Source organism: Siphateles boraxobius, unplaced genomic scaffold, assembly GCF_051911475.1.
Source record: "Siphateles boraxobius isolate OS27281-9 unplaced genomic scaffold, OSU_SipBor_1 1, whole genome shotgun sequence".
NCBI lineage: Eukaryota > Metazoa > Chordata > Actinopteri > Cypriniformes > Leuciscidae > Siphateles > Siphateles boraxobius.
Genome location: NW_027508699.1, coordinates 15,794,442 through 15,810,211, shown reverse-complemented (window position 1 = coordinate 15,810,211; position 15,770 = coordinate 15,794,442). Strand labels below are relative to the sequence as shown.

The window sequence follows — 15,770 nt, the reverse complement described above, 5'->3', positions numbered from 1 at the left end:
TCATGCGTTCCTGGAGAAAGAGAACGCTCAACCAACTTCCACTTGACACTGCCGGAACCATCAACGACTCCAATTTTCAACAACTTCAAGAATTGTTCCCATTACAAATGCAAGTATTCAATTCAATGAAATGTGAAAATGAAATTCTGATGGTTCTTCTCATAGACCCTCTTCCGGTTTCCAATTTCATCCTATCACTAACCTATTTATGTATTCATGTGTGTATGTTGTTTAGTTTATTTATATTCATATAAATATCTATATTTAGTTAATAAAACTTGTACATAATATGTATTTGGTTCTGTTTTGTTTGCAATACAAGTCACTTTACGATCACGGTTTTTGCTACTGGCTCAAAGTACTGTACAGGCGAAGAAATAATTATTCTTCGGTGGCCATGGAAGATACCCTTTATTAGAATAAATTAATAATCAAAATAGTTCGTTGGAAGAACTGATTAATTGATTGTAATATTAATTCAGCCACATCAAGTTAATCCAATTAACTGACCCAAATATTTATAATTAATAATAACAAGATATTATTGATTATTAATATTTCCAAAAAGCTGAGTTCCTTACAGCGGATATGCTGAAGTGGTGCCTAAAGACCAGCTGGATTGTAAAGAAGGCCATGTGTGGTATCTCCCTCATCATGGGGTGTATCACCCAAGAAAGAAGTCTCTAAGGGTGGTTTTTGACTGTGGAGCTGAATTTAAAGGAACATCCTTGAATTATCAGTTGTTGCAAGGTCCTGACTTTACCAATTCACTTTTTGGTGATTTAACAAGATTCAGACAGGAGAGCATCGCCCTGATGACCGATGTCCAGGCTATGTTTCATCAAGTGAGGGTGTCGAAAAGACACGTGGATTTCCTTCGTTTTCTATGGTGGCCAGAAGGAGATACGACACAAAGCCCACTGGAACATAGAATGAAGGTGCACATCTTTGGAGCTGTCTCGTCACCAAGCTGTGCAAGCTACGCTTTAAGGAGAACTGCGGCAGACAACAAGGACGACTTTCCAGCTGAAGTGATTGAGACCATATACAACAACTTTTATGTGGATGATTGTCTAAAGTCATTGCCTTCAGAGAAGGAGGCTATAAAGTCGGTTGCGGATCTCACCGAGTTGTGCTCAAAAGGAGGGTTTCGACTGCTCAAATGGACAAGTAACATTCGGGCCGTATTGTCGTCCATTCCTGAAGAAAAGCGATCCAAACCAACCAGGCAGCTGCACCTGGAACAGGACCGGCTACCCATGGAGATGACACTTGGACTGAATTGGTGTGCTGAAAGTGATACTTTTACATTTAAACCTGCAGTGGAAAGACGGCCACATACTAGACGCGGAATTCTATCAATCGTTGGTTCCATATATGACCGATTGGTTTTTTTTATCTCCTTTCACCTTGCTTGCCAAAGTTGCTGTTGCAAGAAATGTGCCGAAGAAACTTGTCTTAGGACGAGCCTATACCACAGATACTTTTACAACAGTGGATCGGATGGCTGTCGGACTTGGAGAAGGTGGGGAAGCTTAAGGTGAGCCGCTGTATCAAGCCAAGGGGCTTTGGAAGATCTGCCAGTGCACAGCTACATCATTTTGCTGATGCTAGCAGCTATGGTTATGGCACAGTGTCCTACCTAAGGCTGGTGAGTCAAGAGGAGCGAGTGCATGTTGCCTTTATGTCGGGTAAAGCCAGGGTTGCGCCATTAAAACAGACAACTATCCCTCGTCTTGGACTCACGGCTGCAGTGTTGGCGGTTAAGGTCGATAGGATGTTGAAGAAGGAGCTGTTGCTGCAATTGGAGGAGTCACACTTCTGGACAGACAGTCAGACTGTGTTGAAATACATCAACAATGAAACGAAACGCTTTCATACCTTTGTTGCTAACAGAGTGGCTGCAATATGGGAAGCAACAAATCTCAATCAGTGGAAGTATATCAGCTCCAAGAACAATACCGCTGATGAAGCCTCCAGGGGTCTGAGTGTGGATAACTTTCTTGCCTGTAAGAGGTGGTTGGAGGGTCCTGACTTTATCCAAAGACCGGAAATGGATTGGCCAAGACCTTTGGAGCCGCAGCCCATCTCCTCAGACGACCCAGAGGTCAAAAGGGACGTCCTGGTAAATGTGATTACACACACAGAAGATGCGACCTCTAAGCTCATGACTTACTTTTCTGACTGGTCTAAACTTAAAATCTCTGTAGCTTGGTACTTAAGGCTCAAATCTATTCTTTTGGAGCTGAGCAGAGAGAGGAAGTTGATTCTGGCTTCTTTAGATCTTACTGACTCAACTTTGGAGGAGAGGATGAGAGAGGTTAGAGGAGTAATTGGCAAACAACCACTTTCTGTGAGTGAACTCTCTAAAGCCGAAGCTGCTATCATACATTTCAGTCACAAGTAACATTTCAGGAAGAAATCTCAATGTTGAAAAGTGGAGCATCTTTTGTGAAGAAAACAAGCAACATTTACAAGTTAGATCCAGTGCTCAGTGACAATTTGTTGAGAGTAGGTGGAAGACTTGGCCGTGCAGCTTTGCCTGAAGAGCTCAAGCATCCTGCGATTCTCTGTAAGGGGCAACATATATCCAGTCTTATTCTGCGGTCCATACATCGACAGCTTGGGCATGCTGGACGGAACCATATGCTCTCGACTTTGCGGCGCAAGTATTGGGTTACTAACGCCAACTCTGCTTGCCGGAGAATAATATCTGAGTGTGTGGTCTGTAGAAGGCATCGCGGACAGCCAAGTGAGCAGAAGATGGCTGACCTGCCCAGTGAAAGAATAAGTCCAGATCTGCCTCCCTTCACCAACGTCGGGGTGGATTATTTCGGACCCATTGAAGTCAAGAGGGGGCGTGCTATGGCCAAAAGATATGGGGTCATCTTCACCTGTATGGCCAGTAGAGCTGTGCATTTGGAGGTTGCTTACACTCTGACCACGGATTCTTGTGTCAATGGTATTAGGAGATTTATTTGTCGGAGAGGTCAGATCTGCAGTCTACGATCAGACAATGGTACCAACTTTGTTGGAGCAGAGCGAGAGTTAAGAGAAGCTTTAGCAGCCATTGATTACAGCAAGATTCATGGTGCTCTCATAAAAAGGGGCATCGATTGGATTTTTAACACCCCGGCTGCATCACATCATGGCGGCGTTTGAGAGCGCCTTATTAAGATAGTCAATCGAGTTCTGTATTCTGTTCTGCAGCAACAGTCTTTGGATGACGAAAGCTTCCATACCATTCTGTGTGAGGTGGAAGCCATTCTGAATGACCGTCTGATAACTAAGGTGTCTGAAGATGTTAACGACTTGGAAGCGCTCACACCTAACCACATCCTTTTGCTGAAAGGAAAACCTGTTCTTGCCCCTGGAATCTTTCAAGAGAATGATCTTTACATTAGAAGACGATGGAGACAAGTTCAGTATCTTTCATCTTTGTTCTGGAAAAGGTGGATAAGGGAGTACCTGCCGCTGTTACAGGAACGGCAAAAGTGGGCGAGGCCGCGAAGAAGTTTTGTAATGGGAGACATTGTCATCATTATGGATCACACTGCTCCGCGTGGATCATGGATTATGGGAAGAGTGACAAAGACTTACCTAGACCAGAAGGGCTTCGTACGTGCCGTGCAGTTGAAGACTAAGACAGGGCAGTTGAAGCGCCCTATTTCCAAGCTTTTCCTGTTGCAAGAAGCTGTGTAATGGTCATGACCCAACGCTGGTTAACATTCAATCCAGAAGAAAGAAGACCTGAAGATCTTTTTGTGTGACTCCCTGTTTTGTAGTTTAATTGGGCACACTTTCCCAATCAGGGGCCGGTGTGTGGTAGCCATTAGCTATTGTTGATGTTGTGGTGGTGGGCTACACTAAAGGGCAATATGCTTGTGCTACAGTAGCCAAAGTCACGGTGGCACAGGGGCGCCAGCTTATTAATTCACAGGTGTAGCGAGGGGAAGGAGGCTAGGGTGGCGGGGAGATCACACTGTTTTTACCGCTGGCACACCACAGCTAGATCAGCCCTCACGTTTGCATATACTCTGAACTCTGTAAACTATCTTTCTATTAAATGGGAACACCACCCAAAGACGCTAAATGTTGTGGACTTCAAATTCATCCGAAGTGGACAAATAGCGAGTCAAAAACAGGATCTAGCCCTCACCCTGCCGAGTGTCTGATTTGTGTTAAGACAGTCACTACATTATTATTATTAATTTATTCATTCATTCATTCATTCAGATTCAGGAAGATAGACTGAGTCAGGAAGCCATCCCCAGCTTTGATTTCTTCACTGTATCGACATCAGAAAATCTAGACATATTTTTCAAGTTCCACCCTCAACAAAATTCAAGCAAAGCTTTGGTTCAAAAGGTTTTCTGCTGTAAAGATTCCCTTTGTTGTACAAATATTAGCTAATATATGTTGCGTTAATTAAAATAAATGTTTAAATAGCATTTCTGGTTTCTTGTATTGTGTTATATTCTATGCTATAAGTGGTGTTAAAAATTATTCTGCACATTAATGAGCCAATGTGTTATGATGTGGGGGGCTGCTGTGGGCCAGAAAGTCCAGGGCCAGAGAAACATCCTGCTCGAGTCGTCATTGCGATGGAGGTTCGGATTGAATAACTAGTTCTTCCAATGTTTCATCATCGGACTCACGCTCAGATTGAAATGGTAAAATATTTTTTCCTCTATTAGGGTTTACTCTGTGCGGGTGGATCAGATTCAGCTCCTCGCTCCCTTTTGCTTGAACCTACGGTTGGTCCATTGCGTAACAGTGTTCCTCCATATCTTCAATGATATTAAACAGCTTGGGTATATGTTCAGCTTACAAAATTAGTAGGTGGAGGTGGAAAATAACCTGCCAAACCAATTTGGGACATGTTAGAGCCCATAACAACTTGACAACTCGGTCCGCCATCTTACCGGAACTCTACTGAAATCAGTGACTGGCAGTTTGATACACTTTCTGAACCACTGATTCAAGACAAAAGATTGTAAAGGCTTCGAAGCTTCATTAAGCGGTGTTTCGAAATCGCCCATCACTAGTTTTTACTGGTTTATTAATATAAACAGTACGACACAAAGCTTCATGTGCTCGTAGTCTTCTAATAGGACCCGAAATAGATATAGCATGTCTGCTCTTTAAAACAAAGAAAATAAGCAATTTAGCATAGTATGTGCAAACAGTGGGAAACGCTGTATATTTGTTCAGTGTGCGCATGTCAAAAAATCAATTCCGATTTGAAGCGCACGTCAACCCAATCACTTTATTTAGCGTTCATGTAAATGTAATGGGTAGAGAAAATGGCATCACATATGAGTTTAATTGAAGAAAACAATTATCTCCTATTCTTTTACTTTTATTACACGTAAGCTAACACTCCCATGTATTCAGAGTGCGAATTACCGCACCATAATTGGGGGGTACTGCTCCTTCACTTCTTCTATGACCATCATGGTCCACTACCATATCAATCCCCACCGTGATCGCCAAGTGCAATATGTGTTGTGCAACACACATACAATGTCTAAACATGCGACAAACTGATAATCAGTAATAAGAGCGTGATCATACACAACGCTAGTCAACGGGTGACAGAAAAAAACGGATAATGCGTAATTGCGGTAAATATTATTTATTTTTTTCAAATAATACAAACATCGAAAACAAAGACAGACAAGCAAACAGGACAACAAACAAACCCAGAGCGCTGCAAGTTAAATAAAATGTACGATAAACAAATGTGTCTGGCGTTAAATATTTTTAACGCTTTAAACTTTTTTTTTTTTTGGTGCCGCGGTGGGCAAGTGATGCAACCGGTGTTGCGACTGGACACCGTGTAACACCGGTAACACCGACTACCGTAGCAAGCCTAATATGCAGCAAAGCAGGCTTGTTTTAAAATACTGACAACAGAGGTCTGGGTTTTGCCTCTTTTCCCTTCCTCCCTGGCACCCATGATTTAGAAAGGCGATGCCCTGCCTTTACCCAGGACATCACATATGGAGCAGGGTTAAAGATCTCCAAAGGAGGGCCATTAAGGTCCACAAAAAGCAGAGAAGACAGACTCTTTGCACGGAGCTTGTTGCGCGTTTTTCTATCTGTATCATTTACTGCCGAAAATCCTCTCTCACATTCAGCAGAGGTGGCCAAGTATGTGTTACTTGCAATGATAAGTTTTTTCAGGGTCCCTCCCTCCAGTGTTCCTTGTAATTTATAATTTCTGAACTCCTCCACTGCTTCTCTCCCTGGCTCACCAAGGAGCTTTGCCAATGTACGGACCTCAGTCTTTCCAAACAGTACTAGGTCCTCACGTTTTTCTGGCCAGCTGGACTTCTCAAGTGGCTGGAGGATGCAAATGAGGTCATCAGCTGGCATTCGGGCCGTCAGATTGTCCACTACCGCTTGATAAAATTGTTGCCTATTGATCTTTCCTGCTCTGTCACCCACAATGTTCACCCCCTTAAAAACACCAGCTGACAAGCCTTGTTGTGCCCTTTGCGGCAGACTTTCCACCTTGCGATTTCATGGCATTTAGAATTTCTGTTGTCTGTTTGATGTGGTGGTAACTCTGGACAATGGTTGTCTCCCGTTTTTGTAGTTTAAGTGACAGGCTCTGCAATTCACGCAAGACATCTTTCATACAGGCTAAATCATGCACAAAGCTGGCATTGCTAAGGTATTTCAATAGTCCCAGGAACTTCTTCCTCACTTTATCAGAGTTGCCAGTATTTTCACTTTCAATTTGAAAATGTCTAGCCAGAGCAGGGTAATTTTTCCAAACAGCTCTCACAGTGTTAAAGCTGCTGGCAACCCATCTGATTGTAAAGATCTCCCCTATCCTCAGAATTTGAACATTGAGCTCATCTGCTACTTCTTTTAGCAATCGGGCCAGTTTGTGGGATTGATTAAATAAACTGTACAATTTAGAGATGAATATTTCAAAATGATTGCAGGCAGTCAGGGATTTTATGGAGTCATGGACAGCCAATTCCAACCTGTGAGCCATACAGTGGATGGATTTTAGCTTTGGAAATTCAGATTTAAATCTAGTAATGACACCAGACTTGCACCCTGTCAAAACTGAGGCCCCATCAGCTGCAATGCTTATGAGGTTTTTTTGTAAGAAGTCATCATCTAATCCAGCTGTCTTTAGGCTTTGTCTCAATGCATCATAAATGGAACTTGCATCTTTACCCTCCTTTAATTCAACAAGATCTAAGAAGATGTTCTCAACATCCCCATCACCTGTAACATCACACCTGATAAATACTATCATATAGGCCAGCCCAAATACTGTGCTCTCATCGACTGTCAATGAAATGCGTGAGTTTTTTTCTTTAATGTTCTTCACTACCACTTTTTTCATTTCTGTGGCAATGTGGTTCACAATTTCAGCACAAGAATGATCTGACCTATGCACATTCCCTATGACAGCACCGTTAAGTTCTTGCAGAATCATGAGAGGTGGCATCTTTTTGAAAGCTAACCTTTCTTTCGCTACTGCATATGCAGTTCTGAAAGAGCTGGTTGTTTCTTGCACTAAAGCTGCATTGATTTCCAAAATGGCTTTTGGCAGGACCTCCTTTTGTTTCTGTTGTGCTATCTCAGTAGACCTCTGGTGCGAAGCACTATCTCTGTGTTTGTATATTTTTTTTGCTAATGTCCTTTTGCAGGTACTCCCCACTGCCCCATTAACCCATTCACTAGCAAAATTCATCCCCGGAGATTTACCAGACAAAAGCAAAGTCTTTGCGTCTCTGCATGGCTTGCAACCAAGGCATCCATCTTTTATGTATAACCAGGGGTTACGTTCTATCCAGCCCTGCCATTGCTCTCTGGTCCAGCAGTGTGGTGTCTCTGTCCTCTCTGTCCCTCCATCTCCAGTGGCCTTCAGACAGAAATATTTGCTTGTAAGACTAATTTCATTCTTGATGACACAGTTGTTACATGTCATGTCCTGTTTTCCCCATTCATTGTGTATTTGGTTTAGTCCTGTGTTCCAGTTTTCCCGCTCCTCGTTTCTGTTCACTGTTCTGTGATAGCTCTGTTAGCGCATTAGGTCCAACGTACCCCCTATGGGCGGGTTTGAAAGGGTGGGAATAGGAGTTGACTTGTATTGTAACTCTAATTATATTTTTTCACAATATCATAAAAATTATCTGACCCCCCCAGAACTGATATTTCTGCCCCTTTGGGGGGTACTGGGTCTTCATTGGGGGGTATAGTACCCCCCAGTACCCCCTGTAATTCGCACTATGCATGTATTTCGCTTCAGACTGGTAAATGGCGCGGTTGCAGAGCTTCACCGTAGTGGGTTGCAGTGGAGACGGTTGCTCGAGCGCTCAGAAATAAACATACAGCGCTTGAGAAAGACATAAATTCTGTATCTCCACTTCTTTCCAACCCACAGGTATATTTTTAAACCTTTCCAATCTCTATTAAAAATATTGAAATACTCTATTAGTATTGCAAGAGTATACTTGTCTAGGTGATGTATGTTGTTATGTTCCGTGTAGAAAGGATATTATGCAGTGTTTATATGGTAGCCTATGTATATGCTAGCAGCTTTGGCTAGTGAGTGAAGCTTCCGTTCTCTCGTCTTTTTGGACGGACTGTCCAACAGTTGAGTCGATTGAACATCTGTATGTTTAAAGTGTAATATGTAATATCTATTAAGTCTCTGTACTTCGTATCTTTTTGTTTGTATTGCCGGTGTTACACCAGAATCTGTGACCGTCATAGTCTGTGACCGTAGTGGGCGCGGTTGTCACTGTGCTGCGTGATCTAACGTTACGCAAACAGCGTAACTTCTGACTATAAGCCAAAGGTAAGGTATTTACGAAACGTTTGTTTAGAAATGATGGTTATTTACACAATAAATGATTATTTGCTTGCCCAGATTGAGCTCAATGTGTTTTTCTTTTTTTCAGAGTAGCCGACTACGTGTGTTTCCGTGTTCATTAATGTTTATGTTCTCACGCGAGAAGAGAACGTGCACGTTTAGGAAAAGTTTTTTTCTCAGTGTTTTGCTATTCAGAATAATATGTTATATTGGATATTATTTATTAGGATATATATTTAATTTGTGGAACCAGTAGTCAATGAAAGACATGTATGGCACAAAAATATTATTTTTGTGTAAATTATTATATTAATGCACAGAATAATAATACAAAAAATCACTCAAAATTGCTGTAACAAGTTGTAAAGGTCACCGAACAGACATACAGTAGGGTCACCAAATATGATAAGGCTATTTTAATGGTCACCGAATTCTGTTACCCTCCTCTATTTCACTCATAATGAATGTGACACACTCCAAATTCACTCTGATGATGTGTGAACTCTTCAGCTTCTTACAGTAGAAATCATTTTGGGCTGACATGAACAGAAGCAGACATACAGTAGGGTCACCAAATATGATAAGGCTATTTTAATGGTCACCGAATTCTGTTACCCTCCTCTATTTCACTTATTTCACTTACAGAAGTTACGCTGTTTGCGTAGATCACGCAGCACAGTGACAACCGCGCCCACTACGGTCACAGACTATGACGGTCACAGATTCTGGTGTAACACCGGCTCTGTCCAGTATGTTTGCTTACCAGAGCCGGTCAATGTTCTATGGAGGCTTTGCCGCCGACACTTAATTTGCGCGTGCCTTAACACACGCAAACGGCAGACCGATGTGTTGTGTTGGTGATTGATTATCACACAGTCAAATGAACAGTTTAAATATTATAGTATTCTTGGTATTTGATCTATGAAAAGGTTGTTTATTTTGCAATGTATATTTGATATATTATACAGTAAGACTATTTTACAATGTTATTAATGTTTTTATTTTTATTTTATCTGATATATTCCAAAGCTTTACATATTGGTTTGTTTATTGTATTCAGTATAGTTATAGGCCATTTCTATATTATATAGTCCATGTAATGGCTAAAGTTACGGTTTATGATCTCATAGTATTATTGAAATATTGGACTGAGCAGAAATAAACATACAGCGCTTGAGAAAGTCATAAATTCTGTATCTCCACTTCTTTCCAACCCACAGTGCTATCCAGCCTGTGGCTTTGTACCTGCCCAGATTCCCCTAGGTCTGAGACCGGTAACATAAACACTACGGCTGCATCTGAAATCGCATAGGCTTACTACCATACTATAGGCAAAAAACAGTATGTGACAAATGAAGTATGTCCGAATTCACAGTACTCATCAAAGAGTATAGGCAAAAATTAATACAATAACTACAACTACTGTAAAAATCCATGTTATGGCTAGAAACTCTCATTTAAGTAAAGAGAAAAGACAGTCTATCATTACTTGAAGGAATGAATGTCAGTCAATCCAAAAAATCTCAAGAACTTTGAATGTGTTCCCAAGTGCAGTCGCCAAAACCATCAAATGCTATGATGAAACCATAGGATGAAACTGGCTCTCATGAGGATTGTCCCAGGAAAAGAAGACCAAGATCTACCTCTGTTGCAGAGGATAAGTTTATTAGAGTTAACAACCTCAGAAACCACTTATTTACAGCTCCTCAGATTGCAGCCCACATGCTTCTCGGAGTCCAAGTGGCAGACATATATTTCAACATCCACTGTTCAGAGGAGACTGCGTGAGTCAGGCCTTCATGCTGGAATTGTGGCAAAGAGACCATTATTACTTCAGAAGAACAAATAGCAGAAGAGACTTGCTTGGGCCAAGAAACACAAGGAATGGACATTAGATCAGTGGAAAACTGTCCTTTGGTCCAAATGTGAAAGAGTGTTAAGAGTTTAGGAAATTTGTCAAAAGTATAGAAAAAATTGTCATAGCGATTGTAAAAAACTGTAAACCAAGGAGGCAATTCAAGTTCTGGGTAGGGGACCCATTTGATCAGTGGCTGCCCAGAGCAATTCTGTTTCTTTTTCTTTTTACTGTACATTCTATAAAGTACAGTATGTTATTCACTTTTATAGCAGTTTTCCAAGAATGCACACATTCAACACAAAACCAAAATGTAGAATGGCTTACAGTAAAAGGAAACTTAATTATAAAACAATGTATTTCACCGTCTGCATGTAGAAATGAAACATGAAAAGTAATGCAGTTTTCATAATGCCGTGAACTGTTAGTATTTTGACAGTTATTGCACAATGATTTACTATATTCATGCTAGTGTTTTGACAGACAACAATTTTTTTTAATTTCTAAAACACATTTCTCCCACTTTCTCAAAACCCTTACACACAAAACCTATATTTTTTTTAAATTACATTCAGAGAACATCTGACTCTTCAGGCAAAATCAAAAAATTGCCCCAAAACCATTTTATCATGTGCTCAAAATCAAACCATAGTCAATATTATAAACACAGATCATTCATTAGATATACATAAAAAAATGGAGAACACATAATCCAAAGCATGCAGTTACAGAAAAAAAGTATATTGTAACTAAGTAAATACATTTTGCAATTACGTAAAAAAGTTTAGTAATTACAACTTACAATAGTAGGTGAATAAATTGTATGCACTACAAGTATAGTATTGTACTGAATACTGTATTATATGGAATGTCTGTGTATTCAGCACTTGCATACTGTGAAAATACAGTAACCCAACTGCAAAAGCCAAAAAGGTTACAGTAAAAAACTCTAAATGAAAATCATGTTACAGTACACTAGGTCAGTGGGAAAGATTGATTCTGCGTCTGCATCATGTCCTCATGTTGGGTCTGGCCGGAGGACTTTGTCCACATCACAATGTCATCTCTGCAGGCAAAGGGAAAACCCCTATAAAGCCAGATCCATGCAGCCTTGACAACATTCTCCACACCTTGCTCGTTCTCGTCCTCATCCTCTTCCTCCTTGTTCACCACCTCTTACCCTTCATCCTCTCCCTCTTACAGTATATTTTTTCCATCCATTGTTGGTATCGGTTGCGACCTTCAGCGCAACATTTTGAGTCAATTTTGGCACTCTGAACTGACTTGTATTATGTACAGTTGGTTTGGTCACATCATTAGAAACAAGTTTGAACAATTTTGAGTCGTTGTGTGTAAACGATGAACACTGTGTTGTAGTTGTGTTTAACTTTTGCCTGCCTGTGTTTAGTGTTTTGAAACAAAAGTGCATCACAGTGCAAAATGTGTTTTAGTGAGTTAGAATGTGTTTAGAGTTTTGCAAAAAGAGTGCATGAGATTTTCAAACAGTGTTTTAACTACATGAACTTGTTTAATGTTGTACAGAAAGAGAGATTTATTTGACAAATTGGTTTAGCTATTGAGAATTTGGTTCAGAGAATGGGGTTTAGTGTTTTAGCAATTAAGAAAAACTGTAATTCGATTTTGAATTGGGTTTGCTGTGTTTTGATGGTGTATGTAGAACAAGGTTTTTAGCATTTTGAAATGTAGAGTTTGTATTTATTTAACAAAATATGGTGTTGGGCAGAAAATTAACTATTTGACTAAGTGTGTGAGGTGTGTTGCTGTTTTAAGAGTTTAGAAAAAGTACTTTAAGTATTGGTAAACGTTTATCAGCAATTGTAAAATAAATAAATAAACTGTAATGTACCGTGTTGAAAATAATAATAAAAAAGAAAAACCACTGAAGAAGGTGTGTCCAAACTGTTAACTACACTGTATATTGTTGTGTAATATTCATAAGAATACAATTACCCTGCCACATTGTTTGACATATTTAGCTAATATATTATGTCTAATGTTTTATTATTTTGTTTATTTACTGGAAAAACCTTATACATGTGTGCAAGTACAGAAGCGGATGAATTGATTTGAGGTCAAAGAGATAAGGATTAGACAGCTCTACATTTCACTCTGATATGCTCAGAGTAGAGAAGAAAACATGTATTAGAGCAACTTTATAAGTATGCAGGAAGTATGCTCCCATGGAAGAAAGGTGTTGCTGACAAGAGGAAAGGGAACTCACCAAATGAGAAAGAAAACACATAAAACAGGCCTTTTTAAAGGGGGTGTTTCTATTTTGAAAGGTCACTAATTTATCTTTAAATATCCGTGACGACTACAGTGAAACTCATATAAAGCTTCGTAACCACCTGAAGATATTGCCTTGATCGAAATAATGTAATAGAGTATTTGAAAAATACTTTTACTGCTAGAGTTACTAACTTTAATCAGTAAATTGACTTGTATTTTTATAAATAATTCTGCCTTCAGGGGCATTGATTTATTAAGTTGAGCCAGAACAGACCACGAAGAAGTCTTCTGTTGGATTGTAAGTATTTTAAAGAGCTTATCATTTAGGTCAGATTCAAATAATAAAAACAAGGTAAAGGCGTCAAGACACACACACACGCATGCACACACACACACACACACACACACACACACCTTCCTTACTTGAGTGAAAGTCCAGATACTTAGTCAAATATGACTTTGTTACGAGTAAAAGTTGTAAAGACCGATTTTTACTTAAGTAAAAGTAGTACTCGTTTTACAGAAGTATCTAAACCAAAAAGTAAATGTCAATGCATTGTTTTATTATTGTTGCATTGTTGTAAGTAATACTTACAGTACCTTATGCCTCTGAATCTATGCCTGCCTACCCTCATATCAATATCAAATTTATTTCTAGAACACAGTTCCAGTTGTGGGATTGAATGTGAGATTCAGTGAGTGTACTCAATAACGTCCACAATGGTTTCAGACACCCAAATGGCTGTTCCCTCAAATAGTTTTTTTTTGGCTTTTAGTATGAATATGTTAGCCTCACTGTTAAGCTAGTGTGCTCCAAAACAATGACAAAATTCGCATTTAAAAGACCAAACCCAACGTTGAAAATGAAAATCAGTTTGATGTCAATCCAACACCAGATTGATATTAATATCCAATGTTGGAAGGTTGTTTTATTGTGGTTGAAAAATACAAAAAAAAATTGCTGCATTTCTAAAAATTCCGTTGTTCAAGTTTATGTTGATTCTTAATAACGTGTGTCGTTACCTGGATGATCCATGACTGTTTTTTTTTTTGTGTGTGATGGTTGTTCTTGAGTCCCTTGTTGGCCCTGAGCTGCAGTAAACTGCCCAATGTTCTTCAGAAACATCCTCCAGGTCCAGAAAATTCTTTTCCAGGATCTTTTGCATATTTTAACCCTTTCCAGCAGTGACTGGATGTTTTTGAGATCCATATTTTCACACTGCGGGGACAATTGACTTACTCAAGCACAGCTATTAAAATAAAAAGGTTCAAACCTTCACTGATGCTCCAGAAGGAAACACAATGCTTTAAGAGCAGGGGTTGAAATCTTTTGAACAGGATGAAGATGTCCAAATAATATGAATATTTTTCTTAAGCAAACTCATCGCTTTGCTTCAGAAGGCCTTTATTAACCCCCCGTAGCCATGTGAATTCATTTATAATGGATGGATGCACTTTTTTAAACTTCAATCTTTTGGTTGCAATTCACTGACATTATAAAGCTTGAAAGAGCCCGGATATTTTTTAATAACTCCGATTGTATTCGTCTGAAAGAATGGCTTGAGGGTGAGTAAATCATGGGGTAATTTTCATTTTAAAGTGTACTAAACTACTCCAAAAGCAATTTAGAAACCTTTGTGGTTCCATATGTTCACACGTTCTATCTTGTCATGGTTTCGAATTGCTCTGAGACGCGAAAGCTAAGCATCCAAAAGCAGTAGTTTATTAAAGGGTAATCCAAAACAGGCAATAAGTCAAAACCACAGACCAAACCATGAGGATAAGAAAAGTCCAAGGCATAGGCAAATCCACAGAGACAGGCAGAAGATCAAGGAAATAAAACAAAAAAAAACAGGCAGACGTAAATAGGCAAACATAAAGGAGATAATGATAAACAGGTTGTAGTCCAGGCAATGGGTTATGGGAAATGTAGTTCATGAAGTGGAGCCAATTGACTAGGGAGAGTGCCCTCTGGTGGAGATCAAGGGCACTCCAGCTGGTGGATGTGATGTAGGGGTTATAATATTTTCTTCTATTATTTTAACCTTTATTCTTTATTAATCAAATAAATGTAGGACATACCCTTTATTTTTCAGATAAACAAAGTTCAGTCAATATCTGAGTTACATGTTTATGCTTGCTCTGTTATACCAGCTGCTTTGCAGAATGAAGACAAATATTATTGCATTCTTAATCTTAACACTTAAAGATAATAATTTAATATGTAATGTATATAATTTTAAACTATTTCTCCACCACGAGGTATAGCAACACAACAAGTCATTTCTGATGAATATTCGGCAAGATATGTAGCTATCTCTCACAAATTTAATAGGTGAAAGTTGCCATTTACATGTGCCAGGTATCTAGTGTCTTATTTCAGTGTAGGCTAGTAATTTCATATTTCATGACGCTTTATATTAATAAAAGTGCAAAATAAAAAAATGTCGTGCTTTATTTATGCTCAATTCATTGTATTTAATTGTATTGATGGCAACATTTTATTTTTTATATTTTACATAAATTAATTCAACACATTTAATAGCATACTGAATGTCGTATTTCATGTTTTGTTTCCATTTCGTGTTATAAATAAATACACACAGTCCCTGCCTTATTGATTTATACTCACGGTTCGGTTTATAGCTATTTCAATACGTGAGTGTTTAATTATTTTTCTAAATCTAAATAAACTAACACAATCGTAAGTCTTTATGTGTGCCGGAGACCTGCATTATAGCGCCATTATTTCTACCCTTGGCGAATGACCCCGCAGCGCTCGGGTTGATTAACCCGGAAGTACCCACGCGACTCACT

The 15,770-nt window shown here is 39.3% G+C and overlaps 1 protein-coding gene across 1 annotated transcript; it reads right to left on the bottom strand.

Annotated features, from left to right (window-relative positions):
- Window positions 1-5,901: 5,901 nt before the first annotated feature.
- On the bottom strand, window positions 5,902-7,960 carry LOC143739886 (E3 SUMO-protein ligase KIAA1586-like). The gene is given in 2 exon segments (XM_077235417.1): window positions 5,902-6,498; window positions 6,500-7,960. Coding segments are annotated over 2 exon segments (2,058 nt in total).
- Between the last annotated feature and the right edge of the window lie 7,810 nt (window positions 7,961-15,770).